This window comes from Heloderma suspectum, chromosome 2 (assembly GCF_057233095.1).
Source record: "Heloderma suspectum isolate Gila_16-S chromosome 2, 16-S_ref, whole genome shotgun sequence".
Classification (NCBI taxonomy): Eukaryota; Metazoa; Chordata; class Lepidosauria; order Squamata; family Helodermatidae; genus Heloderma; species Heloderma suspectum.
In genome coordinates, this window is record NC_139459.1 from 166,306,996 (window position 1) to 166,320,731 (window position 13,736).

Genomic DNA, 13,736 nt, shown 5'->3' on the forward strand with positions numbered 1-13,736 from the left:
ACCCTGTAAAGATATAATTTGGAAGTGTATGAGCAATGCCTAGTGGACTTCTGGAATTGGAGGGCAGAAGCTTAAAGGTTGTCTCCAATGGGCCTACTCTAGTACAAACATTTGACAACCCAAAGCTCTGTACTGCTTTCCATGAGCAGCAGAACTGGAGCAAGTGGAATGCACCTCTGCACACACATTCCATCTTTCTCTGGAAGAGTGCCTCTGCCTGTATGGAAGACTTGGATATGTTGTTGGATTTAGGCAACGGTGCCTTTGTAAGAGAACAGACAGAACACAGTTTACTAAGGCTGGTCCCTTTAATGAAGTGCCCACCAGAGGCATGGAAGGGGAGAGCCGTAGCCACACAGCTTGAGTCCCTGTGTTCCTTCTCAACCCCATTTCATCAGAAGCTATGCAAAACTGATTCTTCATATATGGAAGATGAACAAAGATGGCAGTGACTTGTGCCAGTTTCCCATGCCATAGCTCCCAGGTATTGCACTGTTGCCTTTTTTAAAAATCACATTTTAATATGCAGGAGTGCTTTATGAGCTTTACTCAAGAACGTTGGCAGGTTGTTTTGTAGTCACTACCATTTTTGAAAGAGGAAACTAAGATGGAAATAGAGTGCTTTCATGCCAAAGATTATCAGAGATAAAGATTGGTATGTCCATAGTGTAAGCTGCCTTATACTTTGGCCATTGGTCCATCTTGCCCAATATTGGCTTACTCTGATTGGCAGCAGCCGTGCCCTCTGATCTTCTGTATGTGGAGGTGGAAGCTGGGATCCTGTGCATGCAAAGCATGTGCTCTACCACTAGCTATGGGCCTTCTTCAGGCCTACACTCATACTGGCTTTGCTGTAATGTCTCATAAGCATCATCTAGGCATAAAACCAGTGCACATGCTTCTGCCGTAGGATGACTAAGAAACAAGACCTAGGCTGCAGCTGTGTAGGTGATAAGAGACTCAATTCACAGTATTTTTCATTAAAACCCCTTTGCTTTCTCTCACATAAGTGGAGGGCAAGATCTAACCCTCATTCTAGTTTAGCTCATAACCTCCTTGAATGTACCCTGTTTACTTTCTGACATATGAGTGAAGAGCTGCCATTCTGTCCTCCTAACACCTGAGGGGAGGTGTTGCCTTTGTCCAAAGTGTGTTGAGAGACAGTGTGGTATAGTAGTTAGTGTTGGTCTATGACTGGGGAGACCCAGGTACTAATCCCAGTCAGCCAGGAAGCTCACTGGGTATCCTTGGGCCAGTTGCACTGTCTCAGCCTAACCTACCTCACAGGGCTGTTCTGAGGATAAAATGGATGGGGGATCCTGTGTGCTGCCTTGAGCACCTTGGAAGAATGGTGGGATACAGACATAGTAATAAAATAAATGTTGTGGCAGGAACAAAAACTGGCCTTGACAGGGGCTGGATGAAACCTGAGGCGTTGTCAAAACCTCTCTTAGACGGGTGGGACTCTATAATAGGTGTGTAGCAGGGAGAAGTTTAGTTATATCTTGGGGAAATTGCATCTTGCAGACATTACCAAGCCATCATTCAAAGGACCAAGAAAACTTGGAACCAGCAATTGCCAGTCCTGGAGCTTTGCTAGCAGTTTCCACCTGGACAGACCTGTTGGACCACCTTTTTCTAGGACAAGTTATTAATTTCCCTTCATCTAATCCTCCACACACTGCTACCTCAGGAACACTGCGCATGCTCTCGCTCGCTCTCAAAAGCTTTTTACACTGGCTTTGTCCTCCCCTTGCAAGGCTCTGGTGCCAGCTTTCCCTGTACAGAGAAAGCATCATGATTCACCCGCTCCATGGAAATGTTCCAGCATCACAATGTGCCCCTTTGTGTGGGTTAGAAAGAGGAGGCTGGGCGCCACCTGTGCTGTTCTCGGGTTTGTTAATGTGCCTAGTATGACATCAGCTCAGTTTTGGGTGGCAGGAGACGGAATAGGACACATACAAGGCCAGCTGATACTTCTGGGGCTGAGGCAAAAAATCCAAATGGTAGTACTTTGGCCACATAATGAGAAGACAGGATACCCTGGAGAAGATGCTGATGCTAGGGAAAGTGGAAGGCAAAAGGAAGAGGGGCCGACCAAGGGCAAGATGGATGGATGATATTCTGGAGGTGACAAACTTGACCTTGGGGGAGCTGAGGGTGGCGACGGCCCCGACAGGAAGCTCTGGTGTGGGCTGGTCCATGAAGTCACGAAGAGTCGGAAGCGACTGAGCGAATAAACAACAAAGCCCCTCTCAATGATTAAGGTGGAGAAACAACCCACTGTGGGTAGTTGTCCTGCAGAAGCCACACTGCGATGGGCAGGAGTGGTGGTGCAGAAGCTGATGTATGATTTTCACAGCCCCAAAAGACGGATGGGCTCCTTGTGACCTCAGCTGGGTGCACTGCCCAAATCAGCAGAGCTCTGAGGAGAAAGTGATTCACCCATAGTTTGCATGACAAATATAGCCTAGCTCGCCATTACAACACCCTTAACCCTCCATGACTGACTTCCTATTCAGGGACTAGCCTTAACTGATATCTCTCACAGCTTCCATTATAATGGTTTGTGGCGCTCCACCTACTGGCCTGTTTTAACAGGAAATGTGGTGAGCGATACTCACCATTGCTCACATCTTAATAGCAACACACATTTTAAGACTTCCATATCTCACAGCTCATTCTTAGAGTAGCTCTACCATGTCACCTCTAAAGCACCTGTGTATTTAAGGCACATACCTACTCATTTTTATTTGGGTTTCATGCACTCAATGGCTCCCACAAAGCCAGTGCCACTATAGGTGAAAAATGGTGAGGAAACCCAGCAATCCTTACAAAATGTTCTACTCAGGAGAACCCTGTATATAAAGGTCTGATCCTCTTCATAGCACAGTCTCATTACGCTCAGTACAAAGGGCTCCATCAGCACCCATGGGCACAGGAAGGAACTAGTTGGTTGTCCTTGGTGATGGAGGGTCTGCGGTGGTAGCCAGCAGTATGATCAATTGAGTTTGGAGGTGAGACACCGCATTCCACTGTGTGGAATTACGCAGCCCATTTTGTTAATGTAAAATCATTTTTAAGCTGCCTTTTAGTCAAGGAATTTGGTGGTCCCCTGGATTTATTGTTGTTGTTCAGTCGTTCAGTCGTGTCTGACTCTTCGTGACCCCATGGACCATAGCACGCCAGGCCTTCCTGTCCTGCGCTCTCTCCCGGAGCGTGCTCAAGTTCATATTCATTGCATCGGTGATGCTATCTAGCCATCTCATCCTCTGCCGTCCCCTTCTCCTTTTGCCTTCAGTCTTTCCCAGCATCAGGGTCTTTTCCAGGGAGTTTTCTCTTCGCATTAGGTGGCCAAAATATTGGAGCTTCACCTTCATTATCTGTCCTTCCAATGAGCACTCAGGGTTGATTTCCTTTAGGATGGACTGATTTGACCTCCTTGCAGTCCAGGGGACTCGTAGGAGTCTTCTCCAGCACCACAGTTCGAAAGCATCAATTCTTCGGCGCTCAGCCTTCCTTATAGTCCAGCTCTCACATCCATACATTACTACTGGGAAAACCATAGCTTTGATTAGACGGACCTTTGTCGGCAAGGTGATGTCTCTGCTTCTTACTATGCTGTCTAGGTTGGCCATAGCTTTCCTCCCAAGGAGCAAGCGTCTTTTAATTTCATGGCTACAGTCACCATCTGCGGTGATCTTGGAGCCCAAGAAAGTAAAATCTGTCACTGCTTCCATTTCTTCCCCTTCTATATGCCAGGAAGTGATGGGGCCAGATGCCATGATCTTCGTTTTTTTAATGTTGAGTTTCAAACCAGCTTTTGCACTCTCCTCTTTCACCCTCAACAAGAGGCTCTTTAGATCCTCTTCGCTTTCTGCCATTAGGGTGGTATCGTCTGCATATCGGAGGTTGTTGATAATTCTCCCAGCAATCTTAATTCCGACCTCTGATTCATCCAACCCAGCGTTTCTCATGATGTACTCTGCATATAAGTTAAATAAGCAGGGTGACAATATGCAGCCTTGTCGTACTCCTTTCCCAATTTTGAACCACTCGGTTGTTCCATGTCTGGTTCTTACTGTTGCTTCTTGACCCTCGTACAGGTTTCTCAGGAGACAGGTAAGGTGGTCTGGTACTCCCATCACTTTAAGAATTTGCCACAGTTTGTTGTGATCCACACAATCAAAGGCTTTAGCGTAGTCAATGAAGCAGAAATAGACGTTTTTCTGGAATTCTCTTGCTTTCTCCATGATGCAGCGAATGTTGGCGATTTGATCTCTAGTTCCTCTGCCTCTTCGAAACCCAGCTTGTACTTCCGGTAGTTCTCGGTTCGCATACTGCTGAAGCCTAGCTTGTAGGATTTTGAGCATCACCTTGCTGGCATGTGAAATGAGCGCAATGGTGCGGTAGTTTGAACACTCTTTGGCGTTGCCCTTCTTTGGAATTGGAATGTAAACTGACCTTTTCCAGTCTTGTGGCCACTGTTGAGTGTTCCAGATTTGTTGGCATATTGAGTGCAGCACTTTAACAGCATCATCTTTTAGGATTTTAAATAGCTCGGCTGGAATACTGTCATCTCCGCTAGCTTTATTGTTACTAATGCTTCCTAAGGCCCACTTGACTTCACTCTCTAGGATGTCCGGCTCAAGTTCAGTGACCGCACTATCATGGCTATCAGAGACATTCAGATCTTTCCTGTATAGTTCTTCTGTGTATTCTTGCCACCTCTTCTTAATCTCATCTGCTTCTGTTAGGTCCCTGCCTTCTTTGTCCTTTATCATGCCCATCTTTGCACAAAACGTTCCCTTGAGATCTCCGATTTTCTTGAAGAGATCTCTAGTCTTTCCCATTCTGTTGTTTTCCTCGATTTCTTTGCATTGTTCACTTAAGAAGGCCTTCTTGTCTCTCCTTGCTATTCTCTGGAACTCTGCATTCAGTTGGGTATATCTTCCCCTTTCTCCCTTGCTTTTCGCTTCCCTTCTTTCCTCAGCTACTTGTAAAGCCTCATCAGACAGCCACTTGGCTTTCTTACATTTCTTTTTCTTTGGGATGGATTTCGTTGCTGCCTCCTGAACAATGTTACGGACCTCCGTCCATAGTTCCTCAGGCACTCTGTCTATCAGGTCTAATCCCTGAAATCTATTCCTCACCTCCACTGTATATTCATAAGGGATATGATTTAGGTCATACCTGAACGGTTTAGTGGTTTTCCCGACGTTCCTCAATTTAAGCCAAAATTTTGCAAGAAGCAGCTCATGATCTGAGCCACAGTCAGCTCCAGGTCTTGTTTTTACTGACTGTATGGAGCTTCTCCATCTTTGGCTGCAAAGGACATAATCAATCTGATTTCGATATTGACCATCTGGTGATGTCCATGTGTAGAGTCGCCTCTTGTGCTGGTGGAAAAGAGTGTTTGCTATGATCAGCATGTTCTCTTGGCAAAACTCTATTAGCTTTTGTCCTGCTTCATTTTGTACACCAAGGCCATGCCTGCCTGTTATCCCGGTGATTTCTTGACTTCCTACTTTAGCATTCCAATCCCCTATGATGAAGAGGACGTCTTTTTTTGGTGTTAGTTCTAGAAGGTGTTGTAGGTCTTCATAGAACCGATCAACCTCAGCTTCTTCGGCCTCAGTGGTTGGGGCATAGACTTGAATTACTGTGATGTTGAATGGTTTGCCTTGGATTCGTACTGAGATCATTCTATCATTTTTAAGATTGTACCCCAGTACTGCTTTTCCCACCCTTTTGTTGACTATGAGTGCTACTCCATTTCTTCTAAGGGATTCTTGCCCACAATAGTAGATATGATGGTCACCTGAATTAAATTCGCCCATGCCTGTCCATTTTAGTTCGCTGATTCCCAAGATGTCGATGTTCAATCTTGCCATCTCATGTTTGACCACCTCCAGCTTACCTTGATTCATTGATCTGACATTCCAGGTTCCTAAACAATATTGTTCTTTACAGCATCGGATTTTCTTTTCACCACCAGACACATCCACAGCTGAGTGTCCTTTCGGGTTTGGCCCAGCCGCTTCACTCTTTCTGGCGCTACTTGGAAATACCCTCTGCTCTTCCCCAGTAGCATATTGGACACCTTCCGACCTGAGGGGCTCATCTTCCGCCGTCATCTCTTTTAGCCTTGTGATACGTTCCATGGGGTTTTCTTGGCAAGAATACTGGAGTGGGTTGCCATTTCCTTCTCCAGTGGACCACATTTTGTCAGAACTCTCTGCCATGACCTGTCCGTCTTGGGTGGCCCTGCATGGCATAGCTTATGGCTTCACTGAGTTACGCAAGCCCCTTCGCCACAACAAGGCAGTGATCCATGAAGGGATTTATTAAGCTGTCTTTATTTCGGACTCTAACAGTTTTGGAAAGACTGGCTTATCACTTTATTTGAGGGGATTTGGGGGTTGGCAGTACAAGGAAGAACCAGGACATTTTGACCCACAGCCAGAAATGTGGTACTGAAGGGGCATAATAGTACTTGTGTTGTGTGCATAGAGTCCATGCAGAACAGCCAAAACTTAAATAAAAGTAATCTAATATGTTTAAGGTTATTTAATTGTATTAAATATCAATAAAGTAAAATTTAATTCTTTTAACTTTTTAAAACTGTCTAGTGTTTGTCAGTCATCCCAGTACCTTTATGTTCATTAGCCAGAATGGTGGCAGCAAGTTTATCCCTTATAGAGCAACTGGATTATAGAACACTGCCTGTGTGTTTCCCCTTTATATCTTTGCAAGTTAAAAAGACAGTGACTTAATTTTTAAAAAATAATAAAAGCTGAAAATTCAGGAGGGCAAGGCTACCCCCACCACCAAAGGTATAGCGCTGAGCACAACACAAATTGATGGAAGTGTTCAGTGGGACATTTGGGGCCTACAAGGCACCCAAGGCTCTTTTACAACACAGAGATCTCACTGTTTAGATAATGTTTCTAGACCTCATGACCATGGAGAAAATACTGTCTTTGGTGACTATTAATTTCATCTGCACTAAGGCCATAGCCAATCTTCCAGGTGGGGCTGCTCCCTTTTCCTAATAACTGACAGAAACTTCAAGAATCCTGTTGTCAAGCCCAAATGTCTATGTTTTTTAGTGTCTATCAATTCTTAGTACTAGAAAAATATCTGCCAAATCAGAAATTCTTTTTAAGTTCAGAAACTTTCACCCGCTTATAAGGAACGCCTGACTTGAACAATAACTTTGTTAAGCTAGCCCTTATCCTCTTTAAGCACCCTGTCTTGCACACAGTCCTATTGTCATTCTTTAAATGGAAGCTGTTCTGTGTCACACAAGTTAAACAACTTTTCCCCAAAACATTACTAGGTGGGGCAAATTGGTATTCCAGGTGGGGCACTGCAGCCAGTGGCTTCACTCTGGTCACAGCACTTCCTGTCCCACTACAGATGTTAATTAAGTCAGCATTCCTAAGCTGATTGCATTATCACCTATCCCTATTGTGAAGGGTCACTGTGCTTTTTTTGCAGACATACAAGGAGCTCTAATGGAATTGTCACAGTCTGTACTTTCTTACCTTTCCTTTCCCTCTGATCTCCTTGCTTACAGTTCCCACACAGCCCCAGCCATGTGTGTGTATTAGGGATGCTGGAGAAATTTGAGACAGACTAAAATGAGCTCGGATTTTTAAGAATTTTAAGAAGGACTTACAGATGAGTTTTTTTTACTTTCCTGAAATTTACACATCTAAATCCGTAGAAAAATACTTAAGTTTCTGCTGAGGAAATGTTGAATGGAATGGGGAACAATACACTGAATGTTATATACTGAGGTAAATTATGTAAATACTTAACATAATTATGTAATTACTTACATAATTATTTGCAAATTTTTCTTAATGATGAAAAAAAATCATCCACATCCGTCTGTGGGCAGACGATGGAACAAAAGGCACCTGGCAATCCATGAAACACAGACGGAGCGGATTTTACACAGTCCGTACATCCCTAGTGTGTATACATATGTTCATAATACTTACAAAATAAATATATACTTAAGTATATTTTTGCCAACTAAGGATAACACTTAATGCATCTGATAAAGTGGATGCTTGTCCACATAAAGTTAGTCCCAATGTGTTAGTCCTTAAAGTGCCACAAGATTCTTTGTTTTATCACAGGGGGTGGCAACTTGTGGCCCTCCAGGTACCTTGGCCTACAACTCCCATCAGCCCCAGCTAGCATTGCCAAAGGTGAGGGATGATGGGAGTTGTAGGCCAAAACATCTGGAGGGCCACAAGTTGCCCACCCTGTTGTATCAGCTATGTAGGCTCCACTGCTCACATCTGCCCTCTGCTTGTGGCACACTGAGATCTAAATTCTGTGGATTAATTTGTAAGGAAATGAAATTGGGGGGCGGGTCCTGACTTTGAGTACTGGCTTGCACTGGATTTCTTTTAGTCTTAATCTTCTGGCCTAGTTCTCACTGAGGTGGCAAACCTAACTACCATTTTAGGCTGCAAGTGGGGGGCTCACATGATGGAATGCTCCTCTGTAAAACAAATTTTTAAAATTCATGTAGAAAACCACCATGTCAGTGAGAAGGCTAGGCAAGAATCTTTTCCTCCGGCATGCTAGTTTTCTGTGTACGGAGAATTTCTTCTATGGAGTGGCATTCCATCATGTGAATCCCTATGTACAGACTTGACGCAGCTTTAGCACCTCAGTGAAAAGTAGGCTTCTATTATGCTTCTTGTATCAGACTTCATAACTTCAGTACAAGCCTGTCCAAAGTCCAGCTAGTGGGTAGTTGCTTAACAGCCTGCCTGGGATTTTGTCCTGACACCCAGCCAGAGTTCCCATGGCCTGACTTCCCCTGTGGAGCATGTGTGCTAACTCTTGCCCACAGAATGCAACAGCTTAATGCTGTTTGAAAGCTGTTGCTTCTCCAAGCACTGCCACGCACATCCCCATTTGCAACATAACATGGGGGAGAAAAATCTGTATGTATATATATTTAGATATATACAGCCAAGGGCTGCAAAAAGATGCAGAAACAACTCTGCACATTTTTTTTTATTTATTCTAGGATATAGCCTGCTGTACTCCATGTATATTCCTTGTGCAGTAAGACAGGTTTTTTGGGGGAAAGGTTGCATATCTATATGAAATATAAGTTATACTCAACTCTCAACACAAGACAAAGGCAATAACACTTACACTTTGGGAGTTTATGGGGGGGTGAGAGAGAGAGAGAGACAGAGAGAGATCATGATCGATCATGGCGACAATAGTTTTAGGGGCATAAATGAAGGGGCGTGCCATCGAAGTGCATCCCAGGATCTCCTGCAACGTCTGAGAAGCCACTGGACTGGGCAGCACAGCAGGCGTTTGGAAGGGGCGGGGAGCAAAATGACTTGAGCCAGGCCTGGGTTTAAGGGCTGAAGCTTTCTTGGAAGGTATATCCCCCTGTGGGGATGGGCTGTTGCTACTTGGCTAGTACTACTACACATGTTCCACGTCTGTGAGCACGGGAAGGGAAAAAGAGTTATGTTCCTGGGCAAAGACCTGGCTCAAACAAAGCACTGGTGACCTTATTTGCTTCTTGCAATTCAACACCAAGTAGTGCTTTATTAAAGTCAGTATTGAGCATGCAAGGTTTGTTCCTGAGGGCAGATGTGAGCAGTGGAGTCTACACAGCTGATATAACAGGGAGGGCAACTTGTGGCCCTCCAGATGTTTTGGAAGTGCTCCAACACTTCCCTGAGCTGTGAGAAGTTCTAGGGGCCATGCTACAGAGTTTAATTTCCTCTGAAAGAGAGAACTTGTAGGCCTAGGGTCTTCATAACATTTGCCCTATTTACAAATCTCTGGGAATCTGATGCAAGATCAGGCTCTTGCAAACAAGGAAACTCTTCAAAAGCAGGCATTAAAACCTGAGATCCTGCATCAGATTCCCAGAGATCAATGGTTTTTCCACCTGCAGGCCAGTTAAACTTGCAGTTCAAAAATTCAAAACTGCAACACCTCCCTTCCCGCTTCCCCTCAGAGAGCACCCTACTTAACCCTTACTAATTCAGTCATTGACACCCAGTGAGGAAACATTAACTGCTCATCCCTGACTATTATAGAGTAAATCAGCGTAGCAAATGATGGTTGCCTAACAGTCCTAACAATACTATTTGGCAGTCTCCACTTCTCTCAGTGGCAGGAAGTTCCAAGAGTAGCTGGTATTGGGTTACTTTACTTAAAAGGAGAGAGTAATGGACACCTATGGCTTTTTTAAAAATTACAAACTGACATGTTGTGCAGGAGAGAGACAATGTCAGGCTTTACATCAATTTACATCAAGTGCAATAGCACAGAGATCCATCCCACTCTTTGTTGCTATTTGTTGTAAGTGAGCTGCAAAAATGTGGACTTCCTTCTCCTTTATAGAGAGAAGATTCAATGATAATGATTCAAACATAATCATAATGATTCAAACAGTCATTATGTTTCTCTGCTCCACACTCAGGCTCTCTCTCTCTCTCTCTCTCTCTCTCTCACACACACACACACACACACGCACACACACACAGATTTCACCCCACACACACACCCAAACACACAAGGTGTGCATTAGCTAGTAGCCACCGGCCATCAAAGCCATTACACTACATCCAGTCAACTATACAAAAACCTTGAGAGAAGGTAATTTTGCATATCCAAAACTGCTTGGCAACCCAGAATTTGTTGTTACCTTAACTGAAGTTTCAAGTGAGCTAGAAAGGGATACAGCAAAACAAAAGAAAGGGACCAAACCAATAGCCACCACTCCTCCCTCCTTCCCCCCACCTAAAGCTTCCACCCTGCAGTGAGCTAAGTCAGTTGCAGGCTTCATACTTCCTCTAACAAAAAGCCACAAAAGGAAATGCTGCTTTTTTTTTTTTTGAAATCTACCACACTGAGCTCTAGAGAGATTTTCAGTCTTCTGTCTTCTTGTCTTGATGGGAGGAAAGATTGTCCCCTTTGCTGCTTCAGCGGGATGACAATTGTGATGGAATGATCCAAGGAAGATGGGGTCCCGAATCAAGTAAGACTTTGGGCTGGGTTCTGTGAGCAGCAGGGTGGGGTCATCCTGTCGGAATAGCCTGCTCACTTTCACTTGTCTTCAGCTTTAAGTTTGCAGGGCAGAAATCCAATCCAGATCCTTGATCAGATGGAAAAGTGGAACATTTTGCTCCTCCAAGTGATTGGAGAGGAGGGACTCCAGCACGACAATGCCGCAGAGCAGGCTGTGGAGTGAATCTTTCGATCTTGCACTGCTTTGCTGGCTCCTCTGAGAAGACTGCTGACCCATGCTGCTGTTTAGATATGTGCATGCTGAGTCAGTCCAGATGTCCTTGGAAGGCCAAAGAGCTTCCCAAAGCATCAAGGCTGCTAACCAGTAGTATAGCACAGGGGCTGACCAGAGGAAGTTCTAGGCTTGTAAACAGTCTCGGACCTTGACTCTAGGCCATTGTGCGGTGGGATGCTTGAAGAACCAGCGGTGATTGTAAGAGCCAGGAACCGGCAGGGGGCTGCGGGTGGGTTGCCAGTACCATAGGAAGCTGTTTATGGCTCCGGTGTGGTATAGTGCTTAGCATTTCAGACTAGGACTGGGGAAACCCAGGTTCAAATCCCCATTCAGCCAAGGACCTCACTGTGTGACCACAGTGACCAACTCTCAGCCTAACCTATCTCACAGGGGTATTGCAAGGAAAAAACAGGGAGCAGGGGACCATGCCCACCGCCTTGAGCTCTTTGGAGGAAAGGTGGGATATACATGTCATAAATAAAAATAAATTACCCTTAGTTAGGCCATCAGCCCAGCTAGTCCAGTGCCAACTACCCTGGCTAGCAACAGGTCTCTCCAGGGCCTCCATGAGAGACAGTCCCCCAGCCCCAGCCCCTCAGGCCCCAAAGACAGCGCCCTATGTTTTCTCTTAAGAATGAACAGCAAGCATTCCTGAATGTGGGAGAAATGAAGGCCATGCACTTTGGGGCACCGTTTAGATTGAGGGGCTAAATATATTCCCTGGCGACTGCTGATACTAAGTTTGCCCCATAATTGTTGGGACCTGGCACACAACCCTCACCTGCAACAAAATGTTGCCATATATCCTTAGCCGTGCCTTCCCCAGGATACTATAAGCTAGAAGGAGCTCAAGCAGGGTTTTTCTTTTCCAACTGACAAGCACCATATTGTAGCTACGGAGTATGCTCAGCCTTCATGGGGCTGGTTTGCGGGGGTAAGTGGGTGGGTTTGCCCTCTTTGGATTTTGTAAAACTCAGGGTTCACCTGAGCATGCTGATCCCTCCCTGTTATTTCTCGGAAGCTCCATTTCTGTGGGCACCCACCACCCGAGTTCACTAGGCAACTTGGCACCTTCCAGATGTGGACAACTGCCATACTCCCTGACCATTGACTATGCCGGCTGGAGCTGATGGGAGTTGTAGTCCAAAGCATCTAGAGGGCATCAGATTGCCTACCTCTGGAGGAAGATATATAATACAGACAGACAGAGGCTCTATCCTGGGTAAAACATGGGCCAACCCCCCAACCCCCATGGCAAGCACTATATAAAGCCCTTCTAGTTTCTCTCTCTCAAGCAGAGCATGACGAGTGTCCTCCAGCCAAAGGACTTTACATTCCATGACCATGTTATTGGCTTCAGTTAGTTATGTCGAAATAATTTCCCAATGTGACTGGGGACTGAGGCCTAGTTGCCATTAAGGTGGTAAACCTGTGTCCGGGCTGAACCACTTCAGGCTGCAGGTAGGGGCTGGCATGATGGAATGTTTCTCTGCACAAAACTTTCCCTGCATGTAGAAGAGCAGCCCATCAGGGAGACAGTTTCTAACCAAGTCTTCTCTCTGACATCTAGTTTCCTTTGTGGAACCGGGTTTGAGAGGGGGGAATGGAGGAGCACTTCGTTCATACAACAGCCTCCTCCTGCAGTTTGGTGCAGCCCAGAAACAGATTAAGGACTTCAGTGAGAACTAGGCCTGAATTATATTAGAGAAGGAGAGACTTTGCCTGCTTTTCAGCCTTTTATCAAGTAACCACTAGAACTTTTTAGGTAGCTTGGATCCCTCTTTGCTGTTCTTCTGCCAGTAGGCAAAGACATTTTCATTCAGGCAGGCCTTTGGCCTGTAAACTGGTTTGTTGCTGAAGGAGTTTTTCACATGTGGTTGTTGTTCACTGTTAAAGTCATGAGCGACGCTTAGGTGGTGCTTATTTCTTTTTATTACTGTGTTTTGAATTGATTTGTTTTTATGTTTTCATTGAGATTCTGATTTTATCTGCATTTTACTATTGTTAGCTGCCTCGAGCACCATTTTTGGCATAAAGGCGAGATATAAATTCTATTATTATTATTATCATTATATTTATATCCCGCCTTTTCCCCAATACCGGGACTCAGTATAAATGTATAAATTATAAACTTTAGTCTTCAACTGGTGGGTCATGATGCACTACAGGGTCACACATGCTGAGCTACGGTGGATCATGCCTATCACTCTCTGCGTGGAAAGAGAAATGAGAAAAAACAGACATGTACATTAGAAGTGGGCCCTGATGATGCAGGTTGAGAAACATGAGCCAAACGTTACTACAGTAGGACAAAAGATCTCGATTCCCACCCCATCGACACTGTACCTTCATTTTGTTCTACCTTTACAGAGGATTCCTGATGTTATGGACCTCTAAGCTCACACCCCAAAATTCACATGGCTTC

At 45.0% G+C, this 13,736-nt stretch overlaps 1 protein-coding gene across 2 annotated transcripts in view; it reads left to right on the plus strand.

Annotated features, from left to right (window-relative positions):
- The first annotated feature begins 10,912 nt into the window (after positions 1-10,912).
- DENND1C (DENN domain containing 1C) overlaps positions 10,913-13,736 on the plus strand; it is a 46,857-nt gene continuing 44,033 nt past the window's right edge. The window contains exon 1 of one of the 2 annotated variants that reach the window (XM_084835758.1): positions 10,913-11,047. In XM_084835758.1, coding sequence (XP_084691884.1) covers positions 11,031-11,047 — 17 coding nt within the window. In that variant the 5' untranslated portion in view covers positions 10,913-11,030. Of the gene's footprint in view, positions 11,048-12,889; positions 13,077-13,736 lie in introns of those variants that run through there. The other variant, XM_084835759.1, reaches the window with a different exon arrangement.